Consider the following 15,069-nt stretch of genomic DNA (forward strand, 5'->3'; position numbering starts at 1 on the left):
TGAAGGAGTTCAAGATGTGGTATTTTTTTGTGTGATTGTATTTGAATTAGTTGTTGGTACATGTATAGGCCTACTAGGACAAATTCTATGTCTAGTTTTTATGTCGGCGTAGTCGGCGCAGACGTAGCTGAAAATTAACAGGTTTGGGCTTTGGGCTTGGACGTGGATAAAATTGGTGATTTTATGAATGGGACATAGTGTTTGGGGGATTGGTGCCCATGATGTTGAATTAGTATAATATGTTAAATTGTGTGTGAATGTGGTGGCAGACTGGCAGTACATGAACAGTATGTTGGACATAGGTCTTGGTTTTTAAGTCGGCGCAGCCGTAGTTGAAAATGGCAGATTTTGCGTTTGGGCGTGGACGTAGTTAAAAGTGAAAAAAAAAAAAATGGAGCGTGGACGCAGTATTGCGGGGGGATTTGTCCCACAATGGCGTTGAAGGAGTAGGCCTACAAGATGTTGTTTTGTGTTTGATAGTGTTTGAATTTGTTGTTGGTACATGTAAATTGGACAAAGTATAGGTCCTGGTTTAATGTCGGCGCAGACGTAGTCGAAATTTAGCATGTTTGGGCTTTGGGTGTGGTCGTAATTAAAATGGGTGATTTTATATGGGGCATGGACGCAGTGTTGGAGGGGGATTTGTCCCCGTTGAAGTTGAATTGGGATGGTATGTTGTTTTGTGTTTGATACCAGAAGTGTTTGAGTGTTTTGCTGCTACATGCAGTGTTTGGACCGTAGGTCTTGGTTTTTATGTCGGCGCAGTCGGCGCAGACGTAGTTCAAAAATAGCAGGTTTTGCGTTTAGGCGTGGACGTAGTTAAATTATGTTAACTGTATCAAATAAATACCCTTATCTGGAATGAACTTTTGTTTTGGTTTTTAATACTGGAACATTTACGAAAATATTGCAGGCTATCATGTTCTTTATTTTTTGCTTCAGGACTGACTAATGTTGCTAAAGTTTTACAGCCCCCCTCTAAGTGCACAAAAACTTTTTAACCTCCCTCTTCATACACCCAAAACTTTTGAATCCCCTATATTCAGAACTCCAAAATTTTATAACCCCCCTACATATTTTTCAGCCCCCCCCCTAATAATTGAAGATTCAGTATGTTTTGAAAGTGATATTTATAGTTCTTTAAGGATGACTTTGGCTATAGGGGTGGGCTTTGGCACGATTTTATGGCACATGATTATTTTGTTCATTGCAATTTTTTCGCGCGCATTTGTCCTGGTAATTAATGTTTTTAGTTGAACGATGCGATGTGGAAATTTTGGCCCCTGGCTCCGGTATCCCCTTCGCATTTTAGCATTGATAGCAAATTTTCACGGGAAAAGAGATTTTTGGGACAGCTTGGAAAAGTTAGGTTACAGATCTGAAGGGCCAAAGCTGAATCATGTTGCCTTGCCCAGGGCACCCCCCCCCCCCCCGAGAAAATGGTCTCTGGCAGGAGTGATGATGAGTTCACTGACCTTTTAAGAAGTTCAACCATGGTTCAACAAAAGTCAATACGATTACGTAATTGTTCATGTGATGACACACACAGAGGGAAAGTCAATATTTACATTTCTTGGTCATAAACCTCACCTCCATGCAGTAGCCTTTATTATACGCATTATAGCTGATCTGGGTAATCAAAAACAAATCTACCCATCGTGGCTTAGGGTTTTAATAACATGCTTAATTTCCGGGATTGATTGAATTTAAATAATGGATACACATTTTAAGTTTAGCATCAGTTTTTGTTATTTAGTTAAGTTGGGTTTTTGAGAATTAAAAAAATATATTTTGCTTAAATCATTAGAAAATATGTACCATATTGGCTGAATTTTTTAGGTTGAAAAGTCGGGTATGAGAAGTTAGGGTCACAAATTGTACCAACCCGAAATTTTTATCACTTTGTAATATTTTCATTTGGTATGTTTCTTATTAATATTTTTGAGGAAAAAAGTGAGGATTTTTATCACTTTGTAATTTTTTCATTTGTTATGTTTCTTATTTATAGTTTGTGAGTAAAAGTGATAGTTTTTCATCACTTTGCACATTTTGAATTTTTATGTCTTTTAATATTTTGTGAGGAAAAAAGTGAGAATTTTGTCATAACTTTGCAAATTTTTTATTTATTATGTTTGTTATATTTTTCTGGTGAAAAAAAGTGAGGATTTTTACTACTTTTATATTTTTGATTTTTAATGTTTTCTATTATTTTGTGATGACAAAAGTGAGGATTTTTCATCACTTTGTAATTTTTTTTTCATTTGTTATGTTTCTTATTTATAGTTTGTGAGGAAAAGTGATAGTTTTTCATCACTTTGCACATTTTGAATTTTTATGTCTTTTAATATTTTGTGAGGAAAAAAGTGAGAATTTTGTCATAACTTTGCAAATTTTTTATTTATTATGTTTCTTATATTTTTCTGGTGAAAAAAAGTGAGGATTTTTACTACTTTTATATTTTTGATTTTTAATGTTTTCTATCATTTTGTGATGACAAAAGTGAGGATTTTTCATCACTTCGCAAATTTTTCATTTGTTACGTTTCACATTATTTTGTATGGAAAAAAGATTTTGAAATTACTTCGGATTTTTTTTTTTTTTTCTGTATAATGTACAATGTTGCTTTAAGCCCATGGATTGAGAAATTTAATATTATTATTCCATGCCTTGATATTGTTTGATTGCATTTTGTAATATTGTTTTCAAAGTGAAAAAAAAGTGATGAATTATTATGATGTCCAAAAAATAGGTGCCAAAATTTCTCCCCCAAATCGTGCCATATCTAATTATATTTCGAATGTGATAGAAATCCTCACGTATCTCATAACAAAATAATTTTAAAAAATGAATGAAAAATTGGCGTCGTAATGAACAACTTTTTTCATCACAAAATAATAAGAAATATAACAAATGAAAACATTCCAAAGTGATAAAAAAATCCTCACTTTTTCCTCACAAAATAATAAGAAACGTTAAACATAACAAATGAGAAGTTGGCGAAATGATGAAAATAATTCTCACTGTTGTCATCACAAAACATGATGATAACAAGTGAAAAATTTCCAAAGTAATACAAAAATTCCTTACTTTTCCTCACAAAGTAATAAGAAACATAACAAACGAGAAATTTCTAAAGTGTTAAAATATCCTTACTTTTATCATCACAAAATAATAAGAAACATAAAAAACTGCAAAGTGAGGATTCTTTCTCATTTTTAACTTTCCTTAAGAATTTACTACACCCTGGCCAATTTTGTGCCTATTTTTGCATTTTCTCCAAAATTATAGCGCATTGGTGACAAGTAAGAAATGTATATTACAGGGGCAAGGACTACAACTACTGCACTGGAAATTTTATTTCAGCACAGACAACAGTTGTGGAATTACAGTCAAAAATGAGGGAAACCCAATATTTGATCAATAAATCAATAACTACTTGGCTTGAGTTGCTGAATTTTCAGTGCAGTAGTTGTAATCCTTGCCCCTATAATATACATGGCTTACTTTTCACCAATACGCTATAATTTTGAGAAAAATGCAAAAATAGGCTAAAATTGGCCAGGGGTGTAGTACCCTTAAATCGGGCCTCAATTGTCTGAAATTGATAACATTTTATTTTTAAAGAGGGACTATGAATTTAATTCCAATATCATATTATTGAAATTCTCATCAATATTAACTGTATAGTTACTACTAGCTAAAACTACTGTTCTTTGAATGGTACAAAATGCAGATGTTCAATCGAAATACATATTATGCAATATAGGACTGTCCGCATTTTTTAGGTGGGTAATGTGTATAAAACAAATGAATATCTACGTCATTATCATTTGTTTCCCAATTTTAAAACAAGATGTTTTAGAAAAGGAAAACAAATCATACATACAAAAAAAAAAAAATCACATTTTTGACCAAAAACACCTTCCAACCCAAAAATCACATTAATTTTGACCAAAAGTCACATTTTTGATTTTTGACCAACAAAAAATCAAATTATTGATCAAAAAGCACATTTTAGACCAAAAACTAATTTTTTGATCAAAATCACATTTTAAACCAAAATATCACAATGTAAACCAAAAATCACATTATAAACCAAACATCACATGAATTGAGTAAAATTACCCGGTGTTGAGTAAGGGGAAAGATTTGACTCTGCTGTTTAGTAAAATTTTGCACAATACCGTACCTGGGCAAATGATAGCATTTTTTGCAAATCATTTATTAGACGAGTGGATTCTATAGCCATTTTGGCTGCTGAAACCGAATCCGGAAAGCTTTTTTGCCGGGTTTTTGCATAAAATGTATCTACATTGGTTCAGTGGACTTTTTCAAAATGGCCGGCAGTATATTGTGGTAGGGTTAGGGTTAGGGTTAACCGGCCAATATTAAAAGTACATGACCTAAAATTACAGCTATAGGTTAGATGTTCAGAAATTTGGTACTTTGGTAAAATAGTGAGTGAGGGCAAGGCATAGCTAGCCAACTCCCGTGTTAATTGAATGGAGATTTGACCGAAAATTTTGGTAAACGGACCGCTCACTTCTGAAGAATGCCACACGAAAACGGTACAAGCTACATTTAAAGTAGGCCTACTCTCTGTTCGATCATCATGATGAGTTTCTTATATAGGCCTAGTATGCCGAAATGGGGTACTGAAGGTGATTGACAAAGGGTCGTACTTCGCTGATGAGTAAGTGACAGTGAACATGAAAATCAGCGCCCATAACCCAAGTTAGTAGCTAGTTAGCGGAGACCGTCGCGGGACTGATTATTGATTATTGAAGTGCCTTATTTTATAGATATACGCACGATTTAGGGCAAGAAAAAAACCCGGGACACTTTTGGAGACATTATCATCATCATCATCATCATCATCATCATCATCATCATCATCATCATCATCATCATCATCATCATCATCATCACTTTCTACATTTTTTCTAAACAACATACTGTTTTAATAAGATTTTTTTTTTAAAATGCATGTAACTATAATTATTGTTTAGAGCGTGATAAAATAAAACATCACGATTTTCATCACAAAACAAATATAATGCATAAGAAATCGTTTGTTTTAGAGCGTGATGAAATGAAAATTGAAAGTGTTATACAACTCCCGGATACATCTTAAAAAACAAATTTCCATCTAATGATTGAATACGAAGTTTGGTCAAACAGAGTATAAGGCATGATATTGATAATAAATACATAGTCTTAGGAAGCAAAAACATTTAAAATTTCAACCATTTACTAGAAACATTTTACCTTCATTTGTAAATATTTATAAAAACGAAATATTTGGAGCAAACATGAATAGAAATTTACAGATCTGAAACATACTTATGAGACCTACCTAGAAACAAAAATTCAGCTTTGGTACTCAACTCCATCATAGTTAGATGGCTCTTGAAAATAGGGAGAAAAACCTGTTATTTCTTGTTTAAGGGTGTTGAATTCGGCAACCATGGCAACAAAATATGCAAAATTTTACTTAGTATATGTGCATATTTTTGGGTCGTACATAACAGACCACTCTAGATGTGTTTATTAGCCTCTAAAACACACCCAGAACAAATTTCACATGACACTTGTGAAAAAACTTGGTCAAATTTTGCTGATTTTGTTGTCATGGTTGCTGAATTCAACACCCTTAGACAAGAAATAGTAGGTTTTCCACCCTATTTTCAAGCTGCCATCTAACTATGATGGAGTTGAGTACCAAAGCTGGTCTCATAAGTATGTTTCAGGGCTGTAAATTTCAATTCATGTTTCAACTGTCAACATGGTCAACCATTGGTCTGAAAGAGGGGGGGGTCTCCAGCAAATTTTCACCTGAACCCAACTTCGTATACCGCCCATTCCTCCATTAATGGTTTGATTTGCTCAAACTTGCTTGTGGGCTTAGATATGTACCTATAGACAATGTATCTATGACATTTGAGTCATATGACCACATATTTTTGACACCAGGGGACCCCCAAAATGACAAAATCACACTTGCGGTTGAATAAATTAACTTCATAACTTAAAAAGGAAAGCAGATATCTGAAATTTAGAGCCAGATTCTAAAAATATGACATAAGGTTAGCTAGAATCCAAGATTGCAGCTTTATATCTGTTCAGAACAAGAAGTTATGAGCCACCAAAGTTGGTAAAAATCACCAATGACGGGTAGAAAATTGTGACAAAATGTAGCAAAATTTTGAAACTTTCGGCATAATTGTGAAAAAATGAAGCAAAATTGGACAGGTTTCTGCATTGTTTAGTTGCATTTAGATGATGCTATTATAGAAAAAAGGGGGTTATGGGTAGCCGCAACCAAAGAAAGGGGTTCATTGGGTAGCCGCAACTAAAAAAAAAAAAAAAAAAAGGGGGGGGTCATCGGGTATGGATTGTAATTTTGTAAAGTCCATTTTATCACGTTAAAATTGGGAAAATTCTCCCGCGAATTGATGGCTGAACTACATTCTAAAAATAATAGAATCCAAATTATATGACTTTGGTCTTGTTGCGATGCATTGCACTTACTATTACATATTTTCTTATATCAACAAACAGCAAAATACATAAAAATTAATGAGACTGATTGAGACTCTTTTTATGGTTTTTACAACTCAAGTAAAAATTTGATACGATTGATTCTAAATATATTATAAAAAATAAGGTCTCTCGTCCCAACGCGCAGTCGGGCTTTCTTGTTAGAACGAGGCATTCCCTCATACATTATGTTTAGTCGTGCATTGTGTTTACGCAAGTGTGTCTATGTCCTGTTAAGAAGCATGCTGTTTTCAAAGCCCCATATCGAATTCAGAACTACGTCTACGCCGACTGCGCCAACATAAAACCAAGACCTATAAGCCCTCTATCGAATTGAGAACTACGTCTGCGCCGACTGCGCCAACATAAAACCAAGACCTACACGCAAGTGTGTCTATGTCCTGTTAAGAAGCATGCTGTTTTCAAAGCCCCATATCGAATTCAGAACTACGTCTACGCCGTCTACGCCGACTGCGCCAACATAAAACCAAGACCTATAAGCCCTCTATCGAATTCAGAACTACGTCTGCGCCGACTGCGCCAACATAAAAACCAAGAATTGCGTGCATATCCTATTTGGACATGGACGCACTTGGTTAATGGCCCATGGTGTGGAACCTTGGACGTACTCAAATAATGAGTTTTCAACTGAGTCTACGCCGACCAACACCGTCGGGCTGTTTTCAACCAACACGCCCTCTCTGTCTGAAATTATTTGTCCAAATATCAGAATCCAAAAAGCCATGTCGTGACTGTAGGGGGATTATTTGTCCAACTACTAGATAGATGGCGCTTCGTTGAAGACACTGCGTCTACGCCGACCAACACCGTCGGGCTGTTTTCAACCAACACACCCTCTCTGTCTGAAATTATTTGTCCAAATACCAAAATCCCAAAAGCCATGTCGTGACTGTAGGGGGATTATTTGTCCAACTACTAGATAGATGGCGCTTCGTTGAAGACATTTGTCCAAGAACCAAAATGTAAAAGAAATTATGATGTGACTATAGGGGGATTATTTGTCAAAATACAAGAAAATATCAAATTGAGGGGCTATTCCCTTTGAAGCAGCTCAGGGCTGTGCCCATGGTGTGGTGGGTATTGTGTAGTTATGCCAAATTTTTTTCATGACACTAAAAGATATGCAAATCCAAATCAGCTAATAATAATGAATGGTAAAAAAACCGCACTAAACATTGTCTAATATTTAATTAACTAATATGTAATTTTTGCTTTTCATATTTTGCTTATGTCGAAAAGTAAACATTAATTATGCGAATAAAATTTTGTTTAAAATTGAAAATAATTATCTGACAAAAGGCACTGTCACCGTATGGATTTAACATGTTTAAACTGCATGGAGTAACCAACATAAAGGTTGTAACAAAAAAATGTACAATTTAGAAAATGGTATATTTGGCAAACATGTCACTTATTAATATTGTATGTTTAATTTGTCGTCAAGATTATTTCTTAACAATGGGGAATTTGAAGTGGTATTTTAATTATTTATAATTTGAAAAAAATATCATATTATTTATTACTAATGTCAATTATGTGAAAGCCAAGATATTACTGATTCCACTGCATAAAATATGTTGCCATGGCCCCTTTTATTCTTTTACTGAAAAGCAAAATTGCAATTGTATAATTTATTTTGTTTCGGCTTGTATATTAATAGTCAGCCAAATGTCGTCTGTAGGCCCCTATTGGACAAAACAAGACAAACAGTCGGGTCCTCCTCAAGCATGTCTCAATTCAGAAGAAACGTCACAAACATTATCTTACCATCCATATATACGAGGGTCATTCAAAAAATTCTACCTCCACCCTCATGTCTCAGATTCTGCATTTATTAGCTATTTTATGTTTTCAATGATTGTAACCTAGGGCTTTACCTAGCTTGTGACAAATTATGACATTCCAATGTATAGGCCTAACCATACTGAGTTTAAAGAAGCTACCATTTACAGACCCAACGTTAAAAAAGCCGAGGTAGAACTTTTTGAATGACCCTCGTATATAGTTTAAACATTACAGTAAAAATGTTAAAATATAATTACACGTATATAATCTTATAACTTTGTTCTAAACATATCTAAACACCTGAAAAGAAATAAGTCCCCCTCTGAACATGTCGTCATAACATCGTAAGGTTTCATTTTGTACCAACAAAACTAACTTTGAAATAATTATATGACTGTTTACTAAGTGCTGTGTGACAATGAGAGATTTCCATGACTTCAGGGCTGAATGAGCCTAAATTGAAGGCAAAAACTGCCCTTTTCAAAAGTCACAAAGTAGGCCTATGCTTGTCACAAAAGTTGATTCATGGCTCGTTACTAATGGAAAACCCCATGTGTTTGAGTGCAGTTTAAAATCCTCACCAAGTGAACATTTACTGTAATGTGTATCGATTCTTGATCATTCAGCCATACAAATCCCCTTGGTGCAGAGTTCAGCACAGTGAGTTGTAAGATGGTCAGTTCCATTCCTTGTCCCAATACACCTTGCAGTTAACAAGCATAGGCCTACTTTGTGACTTTTGGAAAGGGCACTTTTTGTCTTCAATTTAGGCTCATTCAGCCCTGAAGTCAGAGAAATCTCTCATTTTCACACAGCACTTAGTAAACAGTCATATAATTATTTCAAAGTTAGTTTTGCTGGTACAAAACGAAACCTTACGATGTTATGACGACATGTTCAGAGGGGGACTTATTTCTTTTGAGGTGTTTATATGGAATGTAGCTAGCGAAGGCATATTTGGCAGATTATCATAAAAATATATAATTTATAGAATCGACATGGTAGTGATATGGAGGAAGATGGGGTGTCTACATCCTATGGTCCTAGGGTTCACTAGTATCACTGGCGGCACCAGGATTTTTTTCAGGGGGGTGGTACATGGGGGGCAAAGTGAATCTCAGGGGAGCAAAAGCAACAAATTTTGCCCAAAATTGCCGCAAAAAGTGGAAATTTACGTAATTTGGTTTTTTTGCCCCAAAAGGGGGGGGGGGGGGCAAGAAAAATATTCCCCCCCCCCCGTAGCGCCGCCACTGACTAGTATACAAAATGTATGCTAGTACGGGACCCTAAATCGAACTCGAACTATAACCCTAAACCTTACCATAAGCATAAACATACCTTAACTTTAGAACTAGCGAACCCATTTTATGTTTAGGACTGGCGAACCTTTTTATGTTTAGGACTGGCGGACCTTTTTTCGGACTAGTAAACCTTAGGACTAGCGCCTGCATACCGATGGAGTAAAGGCAAAATTGGATGGATGTATGGAGCGGGAGGACGCGAGGAATACGTCCGGGGTATGGAGGGAGGGCGGGTGGATATGGAGGGAGGGAGGGAGAGAGGGAGGGAGGGAGGGAGGGATGGAGGGAGGGAGGGAAAAGGGGATGGATGTATATGGAGGGAGGACGGGAGCTAGGGATACGTCTGGGTTTGGAGGGAGGGCGGGTGGATATGGAGGGAGGAGGTGAAAAGGGAAGAATATAGGAGGGAGAGAGGGATGAAAGGATATGGACAATTGTATAGCACCTTTTTTGCTTAAGAATCATGATACATCGTACAGCATGCTCACAGTTGTGCTTGAAGAGGCATCTTACCATGCTTACATACTCAATTAAAAAGTAATTTAAAACATAGACTCTAAATGTTTGAAAATTACAACAAAAAACACCCAAATCAATTCGAACATCACATACAGCTCTCATATTCATGATTCCATATTAGTAGCACAATTCTTACACTGTTTTAAATCTCTGGATCGACATTGCTCAAAAAGTCAAAAACACAAAAAACAAAATAGCAAAAACAAAACAAAAAAAGGCTTACAGGCGTTCAAATATCTCTAGAACTATACTACTTGTAGATGAATAATATTTAGAATGTTTCATCCCTTGTTTCTCTGAATACATTAAATGCGAATGATACATTTTGGCAATAGAATTCAAGTCAAAATTCTCTTAACAAACAAACAAACAAACCTTTTTTTGACATTTTGAATTTCGTTTTCTTGGCACTCTTACATTTTGGCAATGTGTTATCAAATGTAAATGTTATAGTGTATCTCTAAGTGAAATAGCACTATATTGATAGTTATACTAGGCCTAAACCTGGTGTCTACAGTATGTCCCCGGAGTGAAATATCGATACCTCTTGCTCCGTTTTCAAATTTGTAAGTACTGTGTAGTATAATGTGTCCCAGAGTAAATTATCGTTAACACTATTTCGATAATAATATGTACTAAACATACTTTCCTTAAAGTAATGCCTAATATAGTGTATCTCGGGAGTGAAATGTCGATAACAACTTAAAAACTAATGCTAAAAATATATAGTGTCCCAGAGTAAAATATCGTTACCACTTTAGACATGCCGTTATATATTATACTCAAACTGCAGTCTATAGTGTATCTCGGGAGTGAAATGTCGATAATAACTTAAAAACTAATGCTAATAATAGGCATATATAGTGTCCCAGAGTAAAATATCGTTACCATTTTAGACATGCCGTTATATTTTAGACATGCCGTTATATACTCAAACTGATGTTTATAGTATATTTCGGTAATGAAATGGCGGTAACACTCTTAAACTCTACTTTCCTTGAAAACTTATCTCAGGAATGATGTATCGGTTAGCACACCCTGCAACTCTTCCTGCAATAGGCAAGCATGTACTCCGAGTTTTGACGGCATTCCCCACGTTGGGCCCAGGCATCGCAGTAAAGACTATGATTGAAACATAAATCTATAAAGAGAGAGAGAGACAGAAAAGAAAACGATGCATTTAAAATTAAGGATCTGGAAGAACCATCTGACAAAATATATACCAGGTTGTAGCTGAAATTATGCTCTTACTTAATTCATAATCATTATGGTTTGATTATCCATATGCCATGATAATTGAGGAGGGGGGGGGGGTAAACCCCCTGCAGTGGGGCACTCACATTATTGGTACGTGTCATGTGCCTGTCAATAGACCCCCTTTTTCATAAATTTACACCCAATTAAAAAAAAAATTGGAATTTTGAAGCTAAAATTGCCATCAAAGATGTAAATTTATTCAAAATACGCACTCATTACAATTATTAAAATTGTCAGGTTTTTTTAGAGAGGATAACTATATCAATGTATCGATCATTGATTACTATATCAATGTATCGATCATTTTATATCATAATGGTAACTTACTATTTGAAGTGCTATCATCGGAGGCTGTGGAATTACATATATTACAACTCTGTTTACATTGCATTCTCATATAGGCTGGGTTTCGTAGACATTCGCCATTACGGGCCCAGTAATCACAGTATACATTGAAGTCACGACAGGCTAAATTAGTACAAAGAAAAATGGTAGAAAAATATTTAACATAAAAATGTACATTAAGTAGGTACAAACATATTTTCCATACAATCTCTTCTATACGGTATAACAGAGTATTATAAAACTGCTATCTTCGGTAGGTAGCATATAAGGCACATAATATCGATATCATTAACTAAAAATAAGAGCCCTGCTATCTTCAGTAGACAGCCCTGCAATCTTCTGTAGACAGCGTGGATATTAATATAATTCATATCGTTATCAAAAGCATCTTCAGCAAATAACATAACCAGATCTTTAGTAACATTATTTTGGAACTGCTATCTTCAGTAGATAGCAAATGTTTTCTATCTTCGTTAGCAAACGGGCAAATTACTTGAGATCTGTTTAATTGAGTACACTGCAATGCAACACATGAATTCATTTCCATTCCAAATACTAATCTCAAAACTTTTCCAGTCTATATTCTACTCCTGATTCCAGAAAAATACATTATGTTTTTGGAATAAAAAAAATATTATTGTGTATTGCTAAATGAAGCATAGCTAAATCCTAATTCTACAGTTCAAAACTCCTAACAATATGCTATATTCCAGTTGAAATCCACACTCCCCCTGTAGAAAATTTTGGAAATATCTTCCACAGGGGGAGTATGAATTTCAAATGGAATTGGTCAGGGTTAATCATTTTGAAACCCATACTCCCCCTGTATAACGGCTTTGTCAATACCTTCCACAACTGGAGTGAGTATTTCAAATGGAAGTTATCCAATTGTCTATTCTATTCAAAACTCATACTCCCACTGTGGAAGACTTTGGCTAAATCTTCCACAGGGGTAGTGTGGATTTTAAATGGAATAGCCTACTTACTATCTTGGCCTTGTGAACTGGAAGCACCACATTGATCGCAACTGAGACGGCAGTTGTGTCTCATCCAAGCTGGACTTGTATTGCACTCGCCTCTCCTCGACCAATCAGCACATTGCACATGGTTATCGACACACTGGTTGGAGGAAACTGTACAAACAAACATATTTGAGGAAACATTGTTAAGTAACAACAAACAAATTATGGGAAAGTTTAGATTTGCATTGCACTCGCTTCTCCTGGACCAATCAGCACATTGCACATGGTTATCGACACACTCATTGGAGGAAACTGTACAAACAAACACATTGGCGGAAACATTGTCAGGTAACAACAAACAAATTATGGGAAAGTTTGGATTTGTATTGCACTCTGCTCTCATCAGAGCACTATAGTGTCCACATACTGGTGAGAGGAAACTGTTGTAGGAAATACACAAACAAACAAACAAACAGACACCTAACAAAGTTAACAAACACGTTAGAGGGGTCAGTGTCATAAATAAACAAATAAATTATGGAATAGTTTGTATTTGCACTCATCAAAGAAATATCCGGAATTCTAAGTATGCTTTCTGAAAACGACTGGAATTTCAGTTGCCAATGTCACTTGATAAAGCTTGGAAATCAAATTAAATGAAGGAAAAATCACGGAAATGTCCAAAATGAGCTCTCAAATTCAGGATTTCTGATTTTGAACTATATTTCTGCCGGATTTTTTTTGCCTTTGTGGGTACTTTAAAAGTCTGGATTTCCAACAGTCACTACTGGACAAAAAGTCCGGAACTCCTCTATAAAGGGTGTGCATCTATTTTCTGAAATAGACCCTTACATTTGTGTTTAATTCCAAGGCATAATGTTAATTTTAGACTTTTTTACTCTTTCCCTCCTGTGATCCTGCTCTTGTCTTCTCATCTCCTTCTATACTCCCATTTTCCATTTCCCAACCTCCACCCTCCCCCGGTGAGGCATGGCAATCACCGTCTTGATACATTGATGGCAAGGTTTTTGCAATCCACATTTTGTCCAGACTTATCTTTATGCTCTTATTCAGGTTACAGTTCCCGTCCTTAACTCCCGAGATGGTCCCCTCCTACTCCTACCGCACCCATCAATCCACTCCCCACTCCCTCTTCTACCCCGCCCAGCCTCCACTCTCCCCTCCATCGTCTATCCCACCCTCCACTCTCCACTTACCTCCAGTGATTGGATCCATGGTGGCATTACATTGTTGGCAACTCTTTCTGCAATTCACATTCATCCACATCTCATTCATCTGGCATTCTCCTCTGTGTGCCCAATGAGGGCAGTTGACTGCATCGTGATCCATGCAATCTGAAATTAATACAATGAACAAAATTAATGTTGAAGTTATTGACCACTTTGTAATAAAATGATGGACGGTTTTTCCTCCCAGCTACATAAACTTTAAGCACATAGTTATCATTAGATTTATAGGACCGGTTTCTTGAAGCATGGCTAGTGGTCATGCAGGCTTCCTAAACCATCAAGCTTAAGTGCAATTACTCCTATGTACCATCATACATCACCTATAAGACAAATCAATAAAATGGATCCACATTGGTAGGGCTAGCCTACTGGCTTAGGAAGTCTGACCACTAGCCAAGCTTCGAGAAATCGGACCATAAAGTTTACTTCGAGGAATCTGATACATGAAGATGTAGGTGGGTAAAATAGGCTTACGTGAAAAACGGTCGTTGAATGAGGCAAACGTTTGTTTTGGGGTCAAATAAATATTTATTTCTAATGTAAGTCTGAAATAAGTATGGTTAAGTTGACATTATGCTTGTTAGAATGTTTGTTCTAGGCAAAACAATTTACAGCATTACATAGATAAATCTAGTACGTTAGCAAATTAAGATTTAAAAAAAAAACAGGAATAAAGAAAAGATAAAAAACGTGTGGTTTTTTTTTTTTTGGGGGGGCTACATACCTCTTTCATTTTCCGGATTATTTGCACCTTCAGTAACCAAACTTTGTGGACCTGAAACAAGAACAGTTACCATGATTACAATTTGTTATTAAATCTGATGAAAGATTATTTCTGCAACATTATAATAATTTATTTAAAATATGTAAATCAACTTCGTTTTTTTCTTCTTCAAAATTCTCACTATATTTCTTAAGGTGGTGCTACACTCCCCTGATACACGAAGTGTGCATTTTTCTCACAAAAATAACTACACACTGGCAACAAAAGTTATGTATAGGGGCAAGGAATCCAATTACTTCACTGAAATTTCAGTGATTCAAGACAAGTGGTTCATTTGTTAAGAAATGAGGTAAATTCTGGAAGTC

At 35.7% G+C, this 15,069-nt stretch overlaps 1 protein-coding gene across 1 annotated transcript in view; it reads right to left on the reverse strand.

Annotated features, from left to right (window-relative positions):
* Positions 1-9,587: 9,587 nt before the first annotated feature.
* The window catches only part of LOC140146317 (zinc metalloproteinase nas-12-like), a 36,508-nt gene continuing 31,026 nt past the window's right edge, over positions 9,588-15,069 (reverse strand). The window contains 5 exon segments of the mRNA XM_072168118.1: positions 9,588-11,307; positions 11,751-11,891; positions 12,755-12,901; positions 13,948-14,085; positions 14,705-14,755. Coding sequence (XP_072024219.1) covers positions 11,195-11,307; positions 11,751-11,891; positions 12,755-12,901; positions 13,948-14,085; positions 14,705-14,755 — 590 coding nt within the window. The 3' untranslated portion in view covers positions 9,588-11,194.

This window comes from Amphiura filiformis, chromosome 2, assembly GCF_039555335.1.
Source record: "Amphiura filiformis chromosome 2, Afil_fr2py, whole genome shotgun sequence".
Classification (NCBI taxonomy): Eukaryota; Metazoa; Echinodermata; class Ophiuroidea; order Amphilepidida; family Amphiuridae; genus Amphiura; species Amphiura filiformis.